The sequence below is a fragment of the Panthera pardus genome, unplaced genomic scaffold, assembly GCF_024362965.1.
Source record: "Panthera pardus isolate Hobbes unplaced genomic scaffold, ASM2436296v1 HiC_scaffold_22, whole genome shotgun sequence".
NCBI classification, from domain to species: Eukaryota; Metazoa; Chordata; class Mammalia; order Carnivora; family Felidae; genus Panthera; species Panthera pardus.
Window position 1 is genome coordinate 31,142,973 of NW_026526788.1, and position 19,547 is coordinate 31,162,519.

Below are 19,547 nucleotides of genomic sequence, written 5' to 3' on the forward strand. Positions count from 1 at the left end.
CCGGAGGCATGTCGCAAGAACTCTAAGTAGTTCCACACCGCTGATGAGACCAGAAGGCCCAGATTGGGCCAAACAGTTCAGTTGTCCCAGAAACCTTCGTGTGTCCTCGGCCTCAAAAGTGTCCCGGGTTGGATGATAAGCTATGTGGGCACTCGATGTCTGGGAAATAAAGTCTCAGTGTGGGGTAGAAGTGAGGGAGATGACGGTGAAGAGAGGCAGAGACTGATCATAAGAGGCCTTGTGGGCCAAGTTCAAGAAAAGCATTCCGTTGACTGAACTTTGTATGGTGTCTTCCCTTTGAAGTCATCTTCTCCAGAGGTAAGCTAACTCGCAGATCAGTGCATCTATCGACAGATGATTATTGCGATGGGCTGCCATTTATGGAAGACTTACTGGGCAGGTGCTTTCCACACAGCCTGGGCTACGGCCCCGGCAGCCTTGGCGGACCCTTGTTCGCGCCTATACTGTAATTGATTCTCTGCCGGGAGACCTTGGTTTAGACTTGTTTTTTATGGTTGTAAGGTTGTGTCCTGAGACAACACTGGGAAATCCCCTCAGGGCTTTCCGTTCCCAGCTAGAAACTTTGTAAGGCTTCCCTGGAGGGGGCGAACTCCGGTGGAGAGTAGGCTTATTAGCGATAAACAACTCGCTTCAAAGGACTGGAATGATTTGTGTACTGGAGAGACTTGTAAGAATATTCGAATGAAATGAGCTTAATTGGGTCTACCATGATGCAATAACCAGGTAGCCTTGACTTACATGTTTGAAGGGCAGCCAATGGACATAGTTTAAATTTTTGCAATTCTTGAGATACACGAGGAGTAGACAGTCAGAGTGGGCATCTGAACTATGTCCGAGCGAGCGGTTTCCTTTGTAGCGCCTCCTGCGACATTCGGAAGTGGCAGGTGTTGCTGTATGCCCCCAAGGCTAAATGTAGCAGTCGCCTCAAGGATTAGCTTCAGGCTGCTTTTGCCCACCAGCCAGCAGTGGACCCGAGGGCTAGTGGGGGCTCCCCGTCTCCGACCATTGTTCTGACACTTGGCTCAGAGGGGACATGAGGTTCCTAGGAATGGATAGGTCACCCCGCCCTTCCCATGCTGCCTGTGTCAACCCACCGAAGTTTGAGTTGAGTTTGGGAATCTCAGTGTATTAATTTGCTAGGGCTGCTGCACCACGGGACCAGAAACTGGGTGGCTTGAATGACAGACCCTGTCTCGTAGTTCTGGAGACTTAGAGATCTGAGATCAAGCTGTCAGCAGCACTGGTTCCTTCTGAGTGCTGGGAGGAAGAATCTGGCCCATGCCTCTCCCCTCGGCTAGTGGTTTGCTGGCAATCTTTGGTGTTCTTTGGGTCGGAAAAGCATCATCTCGACCTCTGTCTCCATCTTCTTCGTGGCATTCTCCCTATGTGCGTGTCTGTGTCCAAATCTCCCCCTTTCGAAAGACCTCTGTCACACTGGCTTAGGGGCCCACCCTACTCCAGTACGATCTCATCAGTCCAAGCACCCATCTTCTCTAGAAGAGAAGGTCATCTTCTCCAGGTACAATCTAACCTCACAGATAGATCAGTACATCTACTGATAGATGATTATTGCGATGGGCTGCCATTTATGGAAGACTTACCAGGTAAGTGCTTTCCACATAGCCTGGGCTATGGCCCCAGCAACCCTTGACCTTCCCTGGAACCGATCAGCTCTACTCCTTGCCTAGATGAACGCAGAAGCCTTGGAACTAGTCTGTCCGTTTGTACCTGCAGCTAACCATTCTCCACAGAGTGCAGAGGGACTGATTTAAGACCCAAATGTGATACAACCAGCCCCCTGATTAAAATGACTTCAATGTCTGCTTGCTGATATTTGGATAAAGATAAAAGTGCTTCATCCTACGGGGCCCTGTGGCCTCAGACAGGAGGCTGAACATTTGCCCCCAGCCTCAGTTGCTTTCTTTTTCTTTTTTTTTTTTTTAAAATTTTTTTTAACGTTTATTTTTGAGACAGAGAGAGACAGAGCATGAACAGGGCAGGAGCAGAGGGAGAGGGAGACACAGAATCCGAAACAGGCTCCAGGCTCTGAGCTGTCAGCACAGAGCCCGACGCGGGGCTCGAACTCACGGACCGTGAGATCGTGGCCTGAGCCGAAGTTGGACGCTTAACCGACCAAGCCACCCAGGCGCCCCCTCAGTTGCTTTCATTTAAAAAACAATCGAGGGGCGCCTGGGTGGCTCGGGGTCGGTTGAGCGGCTGACTTCGGCTCAGGTCGTGGACTCGCGGTCTGTGGGTTCGAGCCCCGCGTCGGGCTCTGGGCTGACAGCTCAGAGCCTAGAGCCTGCTTCGGATGCTGTGTCTCCCTCTGTCTCTGCCTCTCCTCTGCTCATGCTCTGTCTCTCTCTGTCTCAGAAATAAATTAACATTACATGCTGGAATTTTTTTTTAGAATTGCATTAAATTTGTAGGTTAATATGGATATAATTACCATATTTTGAACTTGGAATATTACCACCAATAAATATTGTATATCTGCCCATAAAAAAAAAGAAAGAAACATTAAATAAATAATTAATTAATTAAATAAAAATAAAAAACAATTGAATTGGCAATGCCCTGTTCCTTAGTAGAGGTGCTGAGTATGGCTGTTGACTCCCTGAAGATTCATGAAGCTTGACTTTGATTTGTGGACTTATGTGTCCATGGGGTATATTTCAATTAAAAGACAAAACTTCAAGACGTTTGGATAAGTTGCCCAACGTTCTGGGAGTTCCTTGGTCACATTCCCCTTTATAAAGGGCTTTTAGATCTCTTGACAACCACCATACAACTACAGATTCTGTCTCTCTCTCTCTCTCTCTCTCTCTCTCTCTCTCAGGGGGAGGAAAGCAGGAATTAACAAACCGGGGTGATTCAGCAAGTTACATCATGGTCACAAGATGAATTATGGAAATTGTAACAAGAAAAAACGACATGGTCCTTCAGCGTTTTTGAGCCCCTTTTGTCCGGAATTCATGCTGTTTCCTGTTGCTAGCGGAGAATAAAGAGTGATCTGTATGTTGCATCTGTCTCCCCAGTGCCCAGAGGGGTCAGGAGTGTGCTTGGGTGTCAGCACCGCGCGTCCTTTCTGCTCTAGGGAGGGCGGCTTCTCCGGAGCAACAGTCTTCCCGGCAGAACTTGGGCGAGCAGCAGGTTGTGGCCAGCTCCTCCGTGTCTGCCCCAAGGGACAGGGACTTCGAAATCGCTTGGGCACCTGAGAAAACAGGAAGAGCTCTCCACACAAGGCTGAAGGCGTCACTGGTAGTCTCTGAATGTGGCTTCTTTGGGGCAGTGACCGGCCCTGTAACTGGGCTCTGTCTCTCTGGGTGCTAAAGGCACTACAGGAGTCCTAGCAAAGAGAAGAAAGTAACTGCTGACTCTAGCAGGCTCCCAGGACATCACGATTTTAACATTGAGAGATTTTACCAAAAAACTCTGGATTTATAACTTACCTTGAAAAATGGAAACGTTGGGCCTATTCTCCCATTCTGCTTACAACCGCGGCGCCCATGACACCCTGCCTCATGCCCCACAGTTTCGGTTTCCCACACTCAGCTTTTATTTTATTTATTTATTTTCTTTGCTCCGTCCTGGGCACTTTCTACCGAACTGTTGTAGTTTACTTATTACATTTATTTGTCTGACTCCTTCCACTAGACTCTAAGTCATACTAGGAAAGAGATCTTTGTTTCGTTCAGTGAAACATCCCCTGCCCAGGATACTGTCACCTAGCATTTGAGTGAATGAATGAGTGAATGAATGAGCCAGAGGCAGTCACTTCACCTGCTTGGGTCCCTGAAGGTGCGGCTGTGCACTTGCCCTACACAACTGTCCCTACTGACCTGCACCCCGGGCCTCTCCCTCTCCTCCCTCTTCCTCTTGTCTCTCTGGCCACACCGGCCTTTTTGTCCCTGCCACTGGGCCTTGGCACATACGGTGTCCTCGGCCAGAACACTCTGTCTCTTCCTCTCTGTCTGGTTAACTCCCGTTCATCCTGTGCACTCAGCTCAAGCTCTCCTTGATCCCTCAGCCAGGTCAACCCCCCTGGGCATGGAGAATGACTGCCCTTAGTTTTTTAAAAGCCTGCTAGAGAGGGGCGCTTGGGTGGCTCAGTCGGTAGGCATCCGACTTCGGCTCAGGTCATGATTTCTTGGTTTGTGAGTTTGAGCCCCATGTAGGACTTTGTGCCGACAGCTTGGAACCTGGAGCCTGCTTTGGATTCTCTGTCTCCCTCCCTCTCTGCTCCGCCCCTGCTTGTGCTCTCTCTTTCTCTCTCTCTCAAATATAAAGTTTTTTTTTTTTTTTTAAACCTACTAGAGAAAATTACTTTAACTCTGTTTCTAACCCCCAAGGTTTTTATTTGCTGGTGGGGATGGACGTTCTCCCCTCCTCCGCTGACCCTGAGCTCAGTGTAAATCCAGAGCTCCTCTGAGTGAGTCAGCCTGGGAGCTGGTTCTGTGGGGCCAGGAAAGGAGTAACCACGGGCCAACGCTTGTAATTACCCCCTTAGTCCTCTGTTTACGCCGGACTTGTATTACCTGGACCTCTTCATTGCACCCTATCTGTGTCAACACTGCTGGGAGAGGGGGAGGGGGCCTGGCCTCCTTGGGCATTCTGGCCACACTGCTCACCCTGAGCTCAGGACTGGGACAGACACCCACCCCAACCAAGTAACTGCATGATGGAGGGCCCTTGCCGGGAACCTGGGGACAGAGAGGTGGAGTTCCCACACAGAGGCCTCTGGGAAGTATAACCAAAGTGAGGCGTAGAGAATTCTAGACTGCCAGAGTTGGACTGTAGCTTCCCCTCTGTACCCAATTTTGAGGTGAGAACATTGAGACCCAGAGAGGGTAAACGGTTCATCCAAGGCCACACAGCGCCCGAGTCCCAAAGCTGGCACAAGAACCCATACATTTCATTACATTTCCAGAGCCTGGGCTCCTGGAGCTGAAATGCCAGGAATTCTAGGTTCAGTCTCCACTAGCTGTGGGACCAAGGCATAGAAGCTGATGAGAATGGGTAGAACGTGGCACCTCTCACCTGGGAGTGTTCAAAATACAGATGTCTGGGCCCCACTCCCCATTCACCGGGTCTGCAGGAAAGCCCTGACATGTGGATTTGGAAAAGGTTCTTGGAGATGCTGACATGCAATGCTACCTGGGGAGGCTGGGCCTGGTCGGTGCTCAAGTCCCTTTTAGCTTGACAGATACTCAGCCGCAGATAATAAAATGAGGCTTGTGCTCAAGTGCATTCCTGGCCTCAGTCCACGGTAGCAGGTCTCAGTGGGTCGGCTCAGCTTCCAAGGGGGCATCCTGCAAATTTAAAAATTTTGCTTGTCACATGATGAGGATAGCGATCTTGCCATACAGACATTGCAAGGGCAGCCCCTCACAGTGAAGAATTGCCCCTGGGTCCTGCACATCTTTTTGACATTTTGCCAGAATGTTCATGTAGGTAAAAAACCAGGTCATGGGGCGCCTGGGTGGCGCAGTCGGTTAAGCGTCCGACTTCAGCCAGGTCACGATCTCGCGGTCTGTGAGTTCGAGCCCCGCGTCAGGCTCTGGGCTGATGGCTCGGAGCCTGGAGCCTGTTTCCGATTCTGTGTCTCCCTCTCTCTCTGCCCCTCCCCCGTTCATGCTCTGTCTCTCTCTGTCCCAAAAATAAATAAAAAAAAAAAAACAAAACAAAAAAAAAAAAAAACCAGGTCATGGTCACATGAGCCAAAATCCCAATGTCACTTTCATGCGAGGAGTAGATTTCTTTGAAAACATGGTTTTATTAGGGGCACCTGGGTGGCTCAGTCAGTTGAGTGTCCGACTCTTGATTTCGCCTCAGGTCATGATTTCACGGTTCGTGAGATCGAGCCCCATGTTGGGTTCTACTCTGACAGCATGGAGCCTGCTTGGGATTCTCTCTCTTCCTCTTTCTCTGCCCCTCCCTTGCTCATGCATGCTCTCTCTCTCTCTCTCTCTCTCTCTCACATGCTCTCTCTCCCTCCCCCCCCAAAAAACCCCCCATGATTTTATTATACATGCTTCCTGAAGTGCAGCCACCATGTGGAAAGTTGCATGTGAGTTGTCCTACCTTGCCTGAAACTTTACAACTCCTAATCCACCATTTTGGAAAATCACATCACCCATGGCAGGGCTACTAACATAGTATTTGAGTCCCTGAGACAACACCTCCGTACTGGTGTGCATTTGCAGCTTTCCAGGTCACAATGATTGTAGGTAGTTCTACAAGGATCCTGATTTAGCCCCCTTTTTTTCTTTCAAATGTCAACAAAGGAAACACGACAATATTCAAATAATTACTGTTTTCTCTTAAAAACCTGCTTATCCATTGTAAGTCCACGTATCTGCCAACTTCATGTACGATTTCATGACCTGGCTTTCACTTTTAAAATTAGGTCACTGTACTGCTTTGCGAGAGAATTATATGCATAGGTCGGTACACCCCCTGATTATAACAAATATATTTTGTAACCCCCATAACCAGAGAGTGTGAGGTCTGGTTGATTTGAGACGTACTGGTCTGCCAAGAACAAAACCTGTAGGAACAAATAGATCTGAGGCTCTTGGACAAGACTTGATAAGGCCTAGGGTGCCCATATGGGGCAAGGGGAACTTTAGAAAGACTGACCAACCATGAGGATGGGGTGCCGGTGGGGAAGGAAGAGGGGCCAACAGTAACACGGTGAGGGGGCTGGGCTTGGTTTAGCCAGTCACAGAGCCCAGATTTGGATCTCAACTGAGCTCATCCTAGACATGTGTGGTTCAGATTAAACTGATGTTCTTGGGTCCCTCTTGTGGGTCTGGGCCTGTGTTGGGTACACATGTTCCCCTCCCAAGGTACCACCACAGCCCTGGGGTAGATGCTATTAACCCTTGTTTGACAGCCGAGGAAGCCCAGGCTCAGCCCAGCAGACTGAGTTGTCTGAGGCCAAGTAGTAATCTCTGGGTGGAAGCCGCTCTGCCTGCCTTCAAAGCCATTTTGTCAGCACAGCCCCAGCTGGTTTCCTTCTGCCCCAGGAAGTTTGTATTTGTTTGCTTTCTGATAAGCAGTCACTCTGGTTTTGATGCTTTGCTAGGAGTGATCACACAGCCTAGACGGCAATGGGTGGCTTCCTCAGGAAAAGCGGGCTTCCTTGGGAAATGACTCTTGTTTCTCAGGGCTCGGCCGCTCTGACTTTTGGCACCTGGGACATGTACCTCAGTGGCCCACTGCACCTTGCAGTCTATCCCAAAGCGGCAGCCTCTGGGCACATGCTCCCGGCCTCAGGTGCTCCCATGTCTGGCTGGCCCTTAGCCCTCCTTCTTCTCAAGGCCACTTCTGTTTGTGTTGGCTGGTTCCGTTGTGTCACCCCAATCTGCTGCTGTTGCCTAGTTTCCCACCTCTCCTTGGGGAGGGCATTTTAGACTCCATGAACAGAGGTCCTGCGGGGGGCTTTCCTGTGGGCCCTTCCTTTCCAGGAGGGGTTCAGAAGCTACGAGGACATCTGCCCACAGCCCTGTCTTGAGGTGAGCTTCCACAGAAGGTCCCCAGTTGGGAGGGGAGGTGTCAGGGACAGGAATGGAGTCATGGGTAGCATGTTCCTGCGTTTTAGAGTGGGGCATGTGTCCTCATGGATGGGGGGAAGGCTGTCACTAACTTGGCCATGGATAGCTGTCATTTTAAGCAGCACCAGATTTGCTGGCAAGAATTGTTTTGAAAGAAGCCGCGTAGGGAAAAAAAAATCCCAGACCATATTCCTTCTCACTCTGCCCCCTGGCACCCCAAGCCCTCTGTCATCAGCATGAATTTCAGTCCCTCACCTGGTTCCCCCTAGGTATTCCCAGTCCCTCCCAAGTGTTTGTTACCCTGGAAGGCACCATGACGCCACCAAAGGCCAATGTGGGGAGCATTAGTTCTCTTCCTCACCCCTCTAAATATTCACCACCCCCCTTAAACCATCCCAAACATATGGTCTTAATAAAAACACCATGCTTTCTCTGCAAGCAGGGCATCCTGGGAAGTACTTCTCAAACTTTCTGGTGCATGTCTATCACCAGGGGGTCTTGTTTAAACGTACCCTCGGATTCAGTCTTCTGGAGTGGGGTTCCAAGATCCAGCATTTCTAGCAAGCTTCCAGGTGATGCCAGTGGTGCTCCTTGGGAAACCACACTCTGGGTGTGGAAGTCACCCCACCTCTGTCTCCCACCAGCCAGCGAAGCCTCTCCTAGCGAAGCCCCTACTGTGGGAGTGTCTGATGGGGGCAGAGGGGAAGCAAAACTGCCTGTGTCCCTTCTTGAGCCCCCTCTTCTTTTTTCCTATCCCTCTTCCCTCGGCACTGTAATTCCCTCTTTTATTTGTATCTTCTTTGTTCTCACTCCTCTTGCTTTCTCCCAAGGGCCCATCAGTATAGCTAGGACATGTGAGGTCGATAGGCAGTGGGGATTTTGTTCCATTTTGGTATAATGTGATTCCCCTGTGAAAGCTGAAATTATCTCCCTTAATCCCCATGCATCTTTTATCTTTGGCAGCTTTCTACTTGATGTTTCTCTTGTAATCCCTGATGTTATTGTATAGTTAAGGGGAGTGTGGGGTAGAGGAGCAGGGGGCCTGAAGTCTCTCTCTCTCTGTCTCTCTCTCTCTCTCTCTCTCTCTCTCTCTCTCTCACACACACACACACACACACACACACACACACACACACACACACACAGATACAACTTCTGTGCTCTGCAAGGAACTTCCAAGAGTCAAGTTCCTTTCTGGTCCTTGGTTTCTTCATACATATACTATGGGGTTGTGCTGGCAAATAGGGGAAGGTTCCTCTCCCTCTAACATTCTTTGAGCTTAATAAATCAACCAGCATATTTTCATTTCTCCCTACAAAATCCGGGGTTTTAACTTGCCATCCAACTCTACCCCATGCTTCTGTGTGTCTTCTGAGTGATCACTTACCTTCTCTGAGCCTTTGCACCCTCGTTTACAAGTTGGGAGATGATGAGAGTCACCTGATCTGGGCAAGTTAGGACACAAACAGGGCCCCGGATGTGAAGGTGCCTATCATAGTTCTTGGCAAAATAAGTTTCTTACTCAGCTCGGGCTGTTATAACACAATGCAAGATAAAGGTGCTGGCAGATTCAGTTTTGGGTGAGGAGCCTCTTTCTGGCTTGCAAACTGCTGCCATGGCATCATGTGCTCAAGTGACCTCCTCTTTGTATGTGATTGGAGAGCGAGAGAGCTCTGGTGTCTCTTCCTTTTCTTGGAAGGACACTAATCCCATTGCCGGGGCTCTGCCCTCATGATCTCATCTAAACCCAATGACTTCCCAGAAGCCTCACCACCACATTGGGGGTTAGGGCTTCAACATACGAATTTTGGGGGGGGGGAAGCAAACATTTAGTCCACAACAATAAGGATTAGTCAATGAGGCCGAATTGGTTGGTTCATCTGGGAAGAATGAACAGACCGTTCACGATGCGTGAGGAGCAGTGAAGTCGCACCACAGAGGTGTGGGGAGGAACCAGAGATGGACCCTGTCCTCCAGTCAGCTGGCACAGAGATTTTAGAGTAAAGGATGAGAGGTGGCAGCTAAGAAAGAGACCAGGGAGAGCAGATCCTGGGATGTGAAGAAGAAATAAAACACAGGGGTGGAAGTGGGGGTGTGGGGAGAACGTGCCTGGAATCCCAAAGTAACTCTTGATGAGTAGGCATCGGCTGGAGGTCCCAGGACATTTTTCTGACCCTCCGACGCTGAGAATGCGAGTCTGCTGGGAGACGGCAGCAAGAGCGGTAAGGGTCTGGGGGTGTCAGAGCCTGATGCAGGAGCTCTGAGAGGCAGACGTATCTCGGACTTCTGATGGGGTGGGGCTGAGGGCAAGGAAGCCCAGGGATAACCTGCTTGACTCTTTCAGAGGCTTCACCATTCTGGCTGGGAGTTTGGGAAATGCTGAGGGGGTGTGCAGAGAAGGGCCGGGCGATAAGGGATTTCATCCTTTTTTTTTTTTTTTTTTTAACGTTTATTTATTTTTGAGACAGAGAGAGACAGAGCATGAATGGGGGAGGGACAGAGAGAGGGAGGAGACACAGGCTCCAGGCTCTGAGCTGCCAGCACAGAGCCCCACGCGGGACTCGAACTCACAGACCGCGAGATCATGACCTGAGCCGAAGTCAGCCTAGGGATTTCATCCTTGAGAGCACTGGAGGAGTAACGATGGCGGTGATGCCACCCTAAGTTAGCGTCAGGAAGACATTTGCAAGGGGATGGAATTGGGTACCCTCGATTGGTGTCATCTTTGTTAAAATTCCAAGATTCCGCCTAGGGGTCGTTCTAAAAATCGGTTGCAGAAAAATACCGTGTGCTGATCGCTATCAGTTACATGTCGCTGTGGTGCCTTTGATTCTGCTGTATTAGTGTCGTGGGTAAGTCATGCAAAATGTGTTTGAGACTTAGCTATTTCACCTGGAAATGAAGGGAGAAGGGGCAAATCTCTGAGTCACCTATTAAAATCCCAAAGGTCTCTCTAGAGACCCATCTTGGGTGGTTGCCTTGGATCAACCTGTACAGTGCTCGGCAGGCTGACTCTCCAGGGCCTCCAAATGACCAAATGTGACCAGGAAGTTCGTTTTTATAACCAACGTCTAGCCTTAAGGAGAAGTGGCGGACCCTCTGCCTCCAGCGGGTCGCACCTCCCCCGCCCAGGGCCCTGGTGCTGGCCTCTGTCTGGCCAGCAGGCGGCGCGCGGGGCGGGGGGGCCCGGAGGGGAGGCGGGCCTCTGGCCCGGGCCGGGCCGTGCGCGCGCCCGACGCCGGCGCCGCGCACGCCGGGGCTGGGGAGCCATTTCCGGGCGGGGAGGGGCGGGGCCGCCGGCGGTGGGACCTCCAATCTCGGCGGCAGCGGCTGCAGGGGGAGCCCGCGCTCCGCCGCCCTGCGAGTCTGTCGCGTGGTGAGGAGGAGCCGGGCCGGCGAGAGGGAGAGGCTGAGGGGAGGAGCGGGGAGGCGGACTCCGGGCAAAGGAGTGCAGGGGGGCCGTTGCGGCTCCGGAAAAGGGACGGTCGAGCTGGGGCCGAGGGCTCCCGGGTGGGCTGGGCAGGGCAGGGCCGGGCAGCGCGGGGGAGGAGGGAGGGTCGGGCAGAGCGAGGGGCTGGCGGATGCCCGCGGGCGCGCGCTGAGCCTGGGCGCGGGGGGCCCGTGAGTGGGTGCGGGAGAGCGCCGGGGCCGATAGGGAGCGGGCTCCGAAACCCCAGTCCCGCGGAGGTAGGAGCGGACGTGGGGCAGCCCGGATCCGCGGCTCCTTGCGAAGAGAGGAAGGGCTCCGGGGTGGGAGGGATGGGGTCGCGGACGAGGCCAGGAGGCTGGACGCTGGGACGGGCTGCCCGCGGCGCCCGTCCGACTCTTCGCCCCGCTGCGTTTGTGGGCTGGGCCCCGGGCTCCGGTTGGCGGCGGGCTGGGCGTTTCCCCGGGGTGTCTACCTGGGGGGCTTGCTTCGTGGGAGGCTGGGCCTGGATTCGTTTGCTCAGCTGTGGGAGGGAAGGCCGGTGCCAGCAGGGTTCTCATTCGCTGGCCCGGGTGCTGGGGGTGGAGTGTCCTATCTGGGAGTGAAATCTGAGCTCTCAAAGGAGGGAGAGAACCATTTCTTGACTGCTCTAGCGACTCTGGGCGGGCAGACGCGACAGTTTAAAGCTTTGGAAGTAAACAAACCTGGTTCCCTTTTGCAGAGGGGAGGCTCCGTGAGGACAGCTGGAAGAGGAAGATGCCGAGTACGGACCTTCTGATGTTGGTGAGCTTTCCCAAACATCCCCTTTGTCATAAGGCGCTTGTCCCTTAAGTTTTATTTTTAGTCCAGAGGATCTGAGTGTGTAACTCTCACTTCTGATGCTTGCTTTTCGTAGCTGAGCCTTCCTGCTACCTTTATTTTGGGTTTAATGTTTGAGATGGGTAAGTGACTGAACTAAACATATGAATATATTTGTATTTAATGAATGCGAAGAATCTTTTACAGAATTCTTGCAACTTATTTTAATCTCTCCCTTCCCGTACTACCGGAGCAGTATTAAAACTTGTATTTAATTTTGTTTGGGTCTGCCGTATATTCGTTTATAAGCGTGTGTCTCCCAGACTAGAGTTATGATTCCTCAGAAAGCAGATATCCTGTCTTACTTGTTTAAAGAGGAATAAACAGGGGCACCTGGGTGGGTCAGTCGGTTAAGCGGCCGACTTCGGCTCAGGTCATGATCTCACGGTCCGTGAGTTGGAGCCCCGCGTCGGGCTCTGTGCTGACAGCTCAGAGCCTGGAGCCTGTTTCAGATTCTGTGTCTCCCTCTCTCTGACCCTCCCCTGTTCATGCTCTGTCTCTCCCTGTCTCAAAAATAAATAAAAACGTTAAAAAAAAATTAAAAAAAAAAAAGAGGAATAAACAGCCTGTCATGGTGCTCTGTGTATAGTAAGTGCTTAACAAATGCTTGTTGAGTTAAACTGGTTTGAATTTGAGTTATTTTGTTGGACTGAGAAATATGCCTGCTTTGGTAGAAGCTATTTTTCCCTCTTGAGATTTTCTGTGCCTTTTTTTTTTGTTTTGTTTTGTTTTTTGTTTTTAAATAACTGAGCAGGGAGAATAGCATTGCCAAATGCATGTTTACCAAAATGAAGTTTTATTCTTGGGACCTTTATGATTCCATAGAGGCTCTTTATTGTGAGAATTGCAGGGAGCCTATGGTTTTTCAGTAGCTATATAGAAAAAGAGCGTTTCATTTTTTTTTAAAGTTTTTTTTTTTAGTTGTTTTACATTTATTCATTTTTGGGAGAGAGAGAGAGACAGAGAGCATGAGTGGGGAAGGGGCAGAGAGAGAGGGAGACACAGAATCTGAAGCAGGCTCCAGGCTCCGAGCTGTCAGCACAGAGCCCACGCGGGGCTCAAACCCACAGACCATGAGATCATGACCTGAGCTGAAGTCGGTCGGCCAACTGCCTGAGCCACCCATGCGCCCCAAGCATTTTATTTTTAATAAGCTATTTCTCTGAGTCTGAGGTCTCTTTGTGCAAAAGCATTGATTTAAAAACCATTCCTTTCCCTTTTTTTTTTTTTTAATCTCACTATCGCAGAGAATTGGTAGCCATCACTGGGAACTTGGCAAAAGTGAGTAGTGAGGGTGTTTTTTGTACCCGGTGCTGACTTTCTGTAGTGGCAAAACCTATAAGGTCTGTGGGAAGGGTAAAGAGGGAAACTAAGTTGTGATTAGTTCAGGTGTGAGGCAGAGGGCAAGGATGATTTTAAAGACAGGTAAATACTTGGTTTATCCACAGATCCTGGTGAAGAGTTCCCCTAAAATAGTTTCTTGCCTCAGATGTCATGGATTGTCAGTGGATAATAAATAGCCTTATGTGATTTTAAATTCTTAGTGCAAGAGCCATATGTTAGGAAAATTAGGAGCTGTAAATAAGTAAAAGGAAGCAACCCCCAATAATTCCACTACTCGGAAATAACTACCGTTAGTACCTTACAGGGTTAATGCAGAATGATTTGTAACTATTGACAATTTGCTTTTCCTCTTACAGATCAGCATTTTTATGTAAATTAGGATTTCTGTGTGTGAGTAGGATATACCCTCGTGCCCAGAGATGTGCTTATTACTTCTAAGGCCCGTGGGCTCTCTGTAGCAGTGCTTTTATTCAGAATGTTAACTTTGGAATCAGTTTTGTTTTGAAACATTTCTGTAGCAATCACCACTACTTTTCATTTTCTCATTTGATGATCTAGAATATTTAGGGTGTTGATTTGCTTGTTGGTGTAGAGAATTAAATTCACACGGATAATGACTGGCCCTCAAGAATCCTCATGCTCTAAAGATATGGCACTTGTTCCTTGAGGTGCTTTCTCTGGAAAAGTTGTTATTCCTACTTTTTTTTTTTTTAATTTTTTATTTAAAAAAAAATTTTTTTTTAACGTTTATTTATTTTTGAGACAGAGAGAGACAGAGCATGAACAGGGGAGGGGCAGAGAGAGAGGGAGACACAGAATCTGAAACAGGCTCCAGGCTCTGAGCAGTCAGCACAGAGCCTGACCCGGGGCCCGAACTCACAGACCGCGAGATCATGACCTGAGCTGAAGTCGGACGCTTAACCAACCGAGCCACCCAGGCGCCCCTTCCTACTTTTCTTTTTCTTTCTTTCTTTCTTTCTTTCTTTCTTTCTTTCTTGCTTTCTTGCTTTCTTGCTTTCTTGCTTTCTTGCTTTCTTGCTTTCTTGCTTTCTTGCTTTCTCTCTCTCTCTTTCTCTCTCTCTCTCTCTCTTTCTTTCTTTCTTTCTGTCTGTCTGTCTGTCTTTCTTTGCCTGTGCTGTGCTAAAGAATCAATGGCCAGGGCCCGGTGTTCAATGGGGGCATTAAACCATCATTATCTGTGTTCTTTAGTTACTTTGTATGAAGCAGGAGACTTGTTCTGGGCCCTTTAACTGGGAAGAAAGGACCCTAGTTAATAAAAAATAGCCTGCATGCAGGGCAGCGTATTGTAGAACCTTAGAACCTCAGAATTAGAAGTAATCTTGGAGGCCATATGATGCAACTTCTTACTTACGTTGTATATGAATCCTTTTTTGAGCATCTCTGATAAATGATGTCTAGTCATCCCTCCTTTCTGCTGGGGAAATAAGATGGACATAAGCTAGGAGATGGTACACGGTGGATCCAGGAATAACAGAAGTCTGATAGTTAATATTTATTGAACAGGTATTACATGTTAGGTGCAGAAATAGATACTCTACATATTTATTTAATTTTCACAATAACCCGTGGAAAAGTATGCTGGCATCCTCCTTTTGTAGATGGAAAACTAGGCTTAGAGAGGGTACCACAGTGATGAAGTTTTAACCACACTTAAGTCTTACTTCTAATCCCTCCTTTTCTGCTTTGCAATGCTGTCTCTGGGCCACGTTCCCCATAAGGGACAGAAGAGGTTGGTGAGCTTTGTGACTGATGGGAGGGGGTTTGTGTGGACTGGGACTGGGGCAGGCTGAGTAGGATAGCTGTGCCCTCTAAGGGAGCACTTTGGAAGCGAGTGTGTGGGGTGCTTTTGTTTTCTAGTACGATCTTGTCTGAAAATCCATATTTTTAAAAAAATGTTTTTAAATGTTTATTTTTGAGAGAGAGAGAGAGTGCGAGCGAGGGAGGGGCAGAGAGAGAGGGAGATACAGAATCTGAAGCAGGCTCCAGGTTCCGAGCTGTCAGCACAGAGCCTGACACAGGGCTCAAACTCATGAACCGTGAGATCATGACCGGAGCCGAAGTCAGATGCTCAATCATCTGAACCACCCAGGCACCCCTACATATTTTTTTATACAGGTCTTGTTTATTTTCTCTCACCTTGCAGTTAGGGCACTATATTGCAAACTTAAGAGTTATATTCATATAAGTGTAATGCTGCAGTCTTTGAATTTCATTTCAGAATCATAAAGGGGCATACCACATATTTGTTATAAAGAGAGGGCGTTGGGTTTGGTAGGGTTGGAAACTATTGTGTGGACAGGATACTGTGAACCCAAAGCATGAAGATGAACTGGGGTCTGTCCGTGACAGACCTTGTATTCCAGACTACAGAGCTTGGGCTAACAGCCCTCAGCGCTTTCTTGCCCTTAATTTTGTCCTCTTTTGATAAGGTGGTTTGCCTGCCTTCTTCCACTTGCTTACTTACCGCACGTCACGGCCTGTAATACTTTCCACCTGTGTCTCACAGAGAGTAAGAGGGGTGAGAGTATCCATCGGACCCTTGCGATGCCTTCAGAAGAATGTCAAGTCCAGAAATTTTTTTAGGAATTTTTCTCCACGTTGGCAACCATTCTTTTCATCCAAGTTCTCCTCCTTCCTAGTGCTAGGGAAAGAATACTTTATGAAGCCAAGTCTTCTCCTTAGGTGGCTTTTCTCTTGTGAATGGTGCGGTGAATCGTATGCACCATGACAGTGCTGGGTCGAGTTTGAGATAGTTTATCTAGGGCCAAGGTTCTCACATAAGTGTGATTTTGCCCCTCCCCCCCCCCCCCCCCCCCCTCCACCTCGAAACATTTGGCAATGTCTGGAGACATTCTTGGTTGTCATACTTGGGTGCTAGTGGTCAGGGATGCAACTAAAGGCCCTACTATGCACACAGTCGTCCACTCTCAAGAATTATCTGGCCTAAAATGTCCGTAGTGCTTGGGTTGAGAAACCCTGGTCTAGGGTTCCTTACCATAGGTAATGGCATCTGGGTAGTCCTTGCATTCATACAGGTAGGGGACTGAGTCTTGTCTTAGAGTTTAATGGGCCTTTTACAGTGTTACTTAGGGTTGTTTTGCCCATGGATGAAGTCCTGCTTTGGGATATGTATATTGGACAATATACAGCATAATCTTCCATAACACAGTAAAATTGTAAGAAATGTTTTCCTTTGCAACATTTCTGCAGCACTCTCTTGATTTGGAAACAGTAAGCCTGTCTCCATTTTGTGTTTTGGGTTCAGATGGAATGTTTCTAGACCTTAGAGCTTTATCTTTGAGCCTTGAATCTTTTCCAGGCATGCTTTCTTTCTGAATGTCTGATAGGATTTGAGCAATAAACCAAAAAATCGACGCTAAAAGCTCATTTGTAGTATTTGAATCTGGTGTCTTATTTGTAGGATTGTCTCGAAGAAAGGGGGAAAATTCATTGGGACTGGTAGGACCTTTAAAATTTTGTTGACAATTTGAATGGCCCTCATAAGATAAGTACTGTATTTGGCATTGTTCCAGCCTTATTAGTAAAGTAAAACTTTAACGGCAAGTTTGATAATTTTTCCAGCTGTTGGTCTAAAGGAAGGAGGGGTTATAAATAGAAAAACCTCAGATCCCAGTTTTTGGCTTGGCTTTGCTGTCTGGGTGTCAGGAACTTTTAGTAACGTTTGCCTTCTTAACTAGGCTTTGCCCAATGTCCTGTTACATAGTTTGCATACATTGGTGGCACAATTGGCCGTCATCGTGGGATTAAGAATTTTCTATGGGAATTGATTTATAGTGAATCAGGAAACATGCAGAACAGAACTACTGGGAGAAAAACCATGCTGTGGGGTAAGAGGAAATACGAGGCATCTGGGAAGATAGAGTAGTACAGGCTGAGTCATCGGTTGGATATATCGATTATCTCCTGGGAGCCTCCAGTAGTGGGACTGAGGAGATGAGAGGACTATTTACAAACTGGGCAGAGTCGAGGAAGACCAGTAGGGGTTGGCGAAACACCTCGAGGCCAAGAGCCGTTAGCATTGTTAGGCTTGAAGGGGCAAAGGTGCAGTAGTTTCTGGAACCTTGAGAGGTTAGCTGTAGGCGAGAGTGACCCATAGGATTTCTGCCACTGCCAGCCGGTAGCCCTGCAGGAAGGGAATCCAGGGGAATAAATACCTCAGACTCTGTCAAAATTTTCCCACCCTCTGATCTCATGCTGGAGCCTTTCGCTGGCCAAACCCAACCGGAAAGGGAGCCTGGGTGATTTACTTCATGGAGGGCAGCCCGTTGAGGCACATAGAGGTGGAAGGTTGGGCTGAGGGTGTGGAGGAACCAAGGGAGGATAGCCAGTGTGCTAAAGTTGAGGTCAAGTTAGTTTTGAAAGGCACAAGTGAGAAGACAGCTTGTTAGCAGAGTCTGGTAAAATGGATAGGAGATGGAATGTTCTAGAGAAGGAATGTTCTCGCCGATAACAGAAGGATAGATTCAGAGGCAAAGTGTCGCCACGGCTTTGGCAAGGCCAGAGCTGCTTTTTTCCAGAGGTAGCCTCAGAATCTTAATTGCCTCAAGGGCCTTTAGAAATCCTGCAGTCCAGCTTCCCTTTGCTCTGTGGAAATCCTTCCCCCAGTGCCCTGCCAGGGGTGGGTGTGGGATGCTTTCTCAGGGAGCTCTTGCCATTGTTGGACAGCTTGAATTGTCAGAAAGGTTTTCATTTGTCCAGATCACTGAACACATCCATTCCGGTTAGGTTTGGCTGCTTATGAGAGAAAAACTAAAGTCATGGCGATTTTTAAAAGGTAGAAAAAGACTTCTCTAAAGTAAGAGGAACCCAGAGTAGACAATTCATGGCTGACGTGGCCATTCCTAGGTCTTTGAGGAGGTTCCCCCGCACATGGTGTGTCCCCTCCTGGTCCAGGATAGCCGTGCTGAGCTTGAGCTGTCAGGTTCATGTTTTCTCAGGTAGGAAGAGGAAGGGCAGGAAGAAGGGCTTGCCCTGCTTTTAGGTTGAAGGTGTTTTCACGTGGAACTTAGCATACATACACAAGACTGTATAAAGCACATCGCTACGTTTTAATAAAAACAGTCATAACATCTATCCCCCAGGCTAGAAAATAGAACATTTGGGGCGCCTGGGTGGCTCAGTCGGTTAAGCGTCCGACTTCAGCCCAGGTCATGATCTCACGGTTAGTGAGTTTGAGCCCTTCACCGGGCTCTGTGCTGTCGGTGCATAGCCCGCTTCCGATCCTCTGTCCCTCTCTCTCTCTGACCCTCCCCCACTCATGCTCACTCTCTTTCTCCCTCAAAAATAAATAAACATTTAGAACATTTACCTCCAATCCCTGATGACATCTCCTTTCCTTCCCTCTAGGGAGAACTATCCTGATTTTGGGAATAATTATTCTCTTGCTGTGTTAAAGGAAAAAAAAAAAGAAAAAAAGTGTTACCCCCATGTATACGTTCCCTAAGTTCAGTTTTGTTTGCTTTTTCACTTGCTGTAAATTGATTTATATGTATTTTTTGTGGTTTTCCCATGTTGCTCGGTGTTTGTGAGACTCATCCATGTTGGTCCGTGCAGTTTATTGGTTTTAGGTCCTTGATTCCCACTGTTGCATAATATTTCATCGTATGACTGTCACAGATTATCCGTTCCATGATGGGCACTTGGGTGGCTTCCAGTTTGAGGCTTTTTTGAACATTACCGTTAGGAACTTTCTGGTATGTGACAGGGGGTCAGAATTGCAAGTTTTTCTGGGATTTAGTCCTCCTGGTGGAACTGCTGCATTATGACTTCGCTAGATAATGGCAGACTTTTCAGAAGAAGCTGCAACAGTTTATACTTCTAGCAACAGTATATGAGAGTTCTTGTTCCTACACAGCTTGGGAAACCTGGTATTTACAAGGCTTTTTTACTTTTTGCCAGTCCAGTAGGGGTGAAGTCTAATTGATTTCCAGGTGAATTCCCCTAATTACTAGTGAGGGTGAGTGTCCTTTTCAAGGTCTGTTAACTCTTTGGAGCTCCTGTTTTGTGCGGGCCTCTTCCAGCCTTATGCTTTATCAATTATTTGTTTCTCCTTGTAGTTCTATTAGATTTTGCTGTATGTGTTTTGAGATTTTGTTACCAGGTGCATACAGATTTAAAATTGTTATATCTTACCCAGGAGGTTGTGCTTTTTATCTGACAGTGCTTTTTTGAGTTCATATAATACAGCTGTGTGAGCTTTTTGTCATGTAATGGGCAGATTGTAAGTGTTTGAAGGAATGGCTTGCCTGTTGCATAGGCAGAAACTGTGGAACAGTCTTCCTCCTAGTCCATTTTTA

At 48.4% G+C, this 19,547-nt stretch overlaps 1 protein-coding gene across 1 annotated transcript in view; it reads left to right on the forward strand.

Moving 5' to 3' along the window:
• The window catches only part of SGPL1 (sphingosine-1-phosphate lyase 1), a 74,894-nt gene that overhangs the window by 5,253 nt on the left and 50,094 nt on the right, over nt 1–19,547 (forward strand). The window contains exon 2 of the mRNA XM_019444438.2: nt 11,729–11,790. Within this exon, the coding sequence (XP_019299983.2) occupies nt 11,729–11,790 (62 nt within the window). The remainder of the gene's footprint in view (nt 1–11,728; nt 11,791–19,547) is intronic.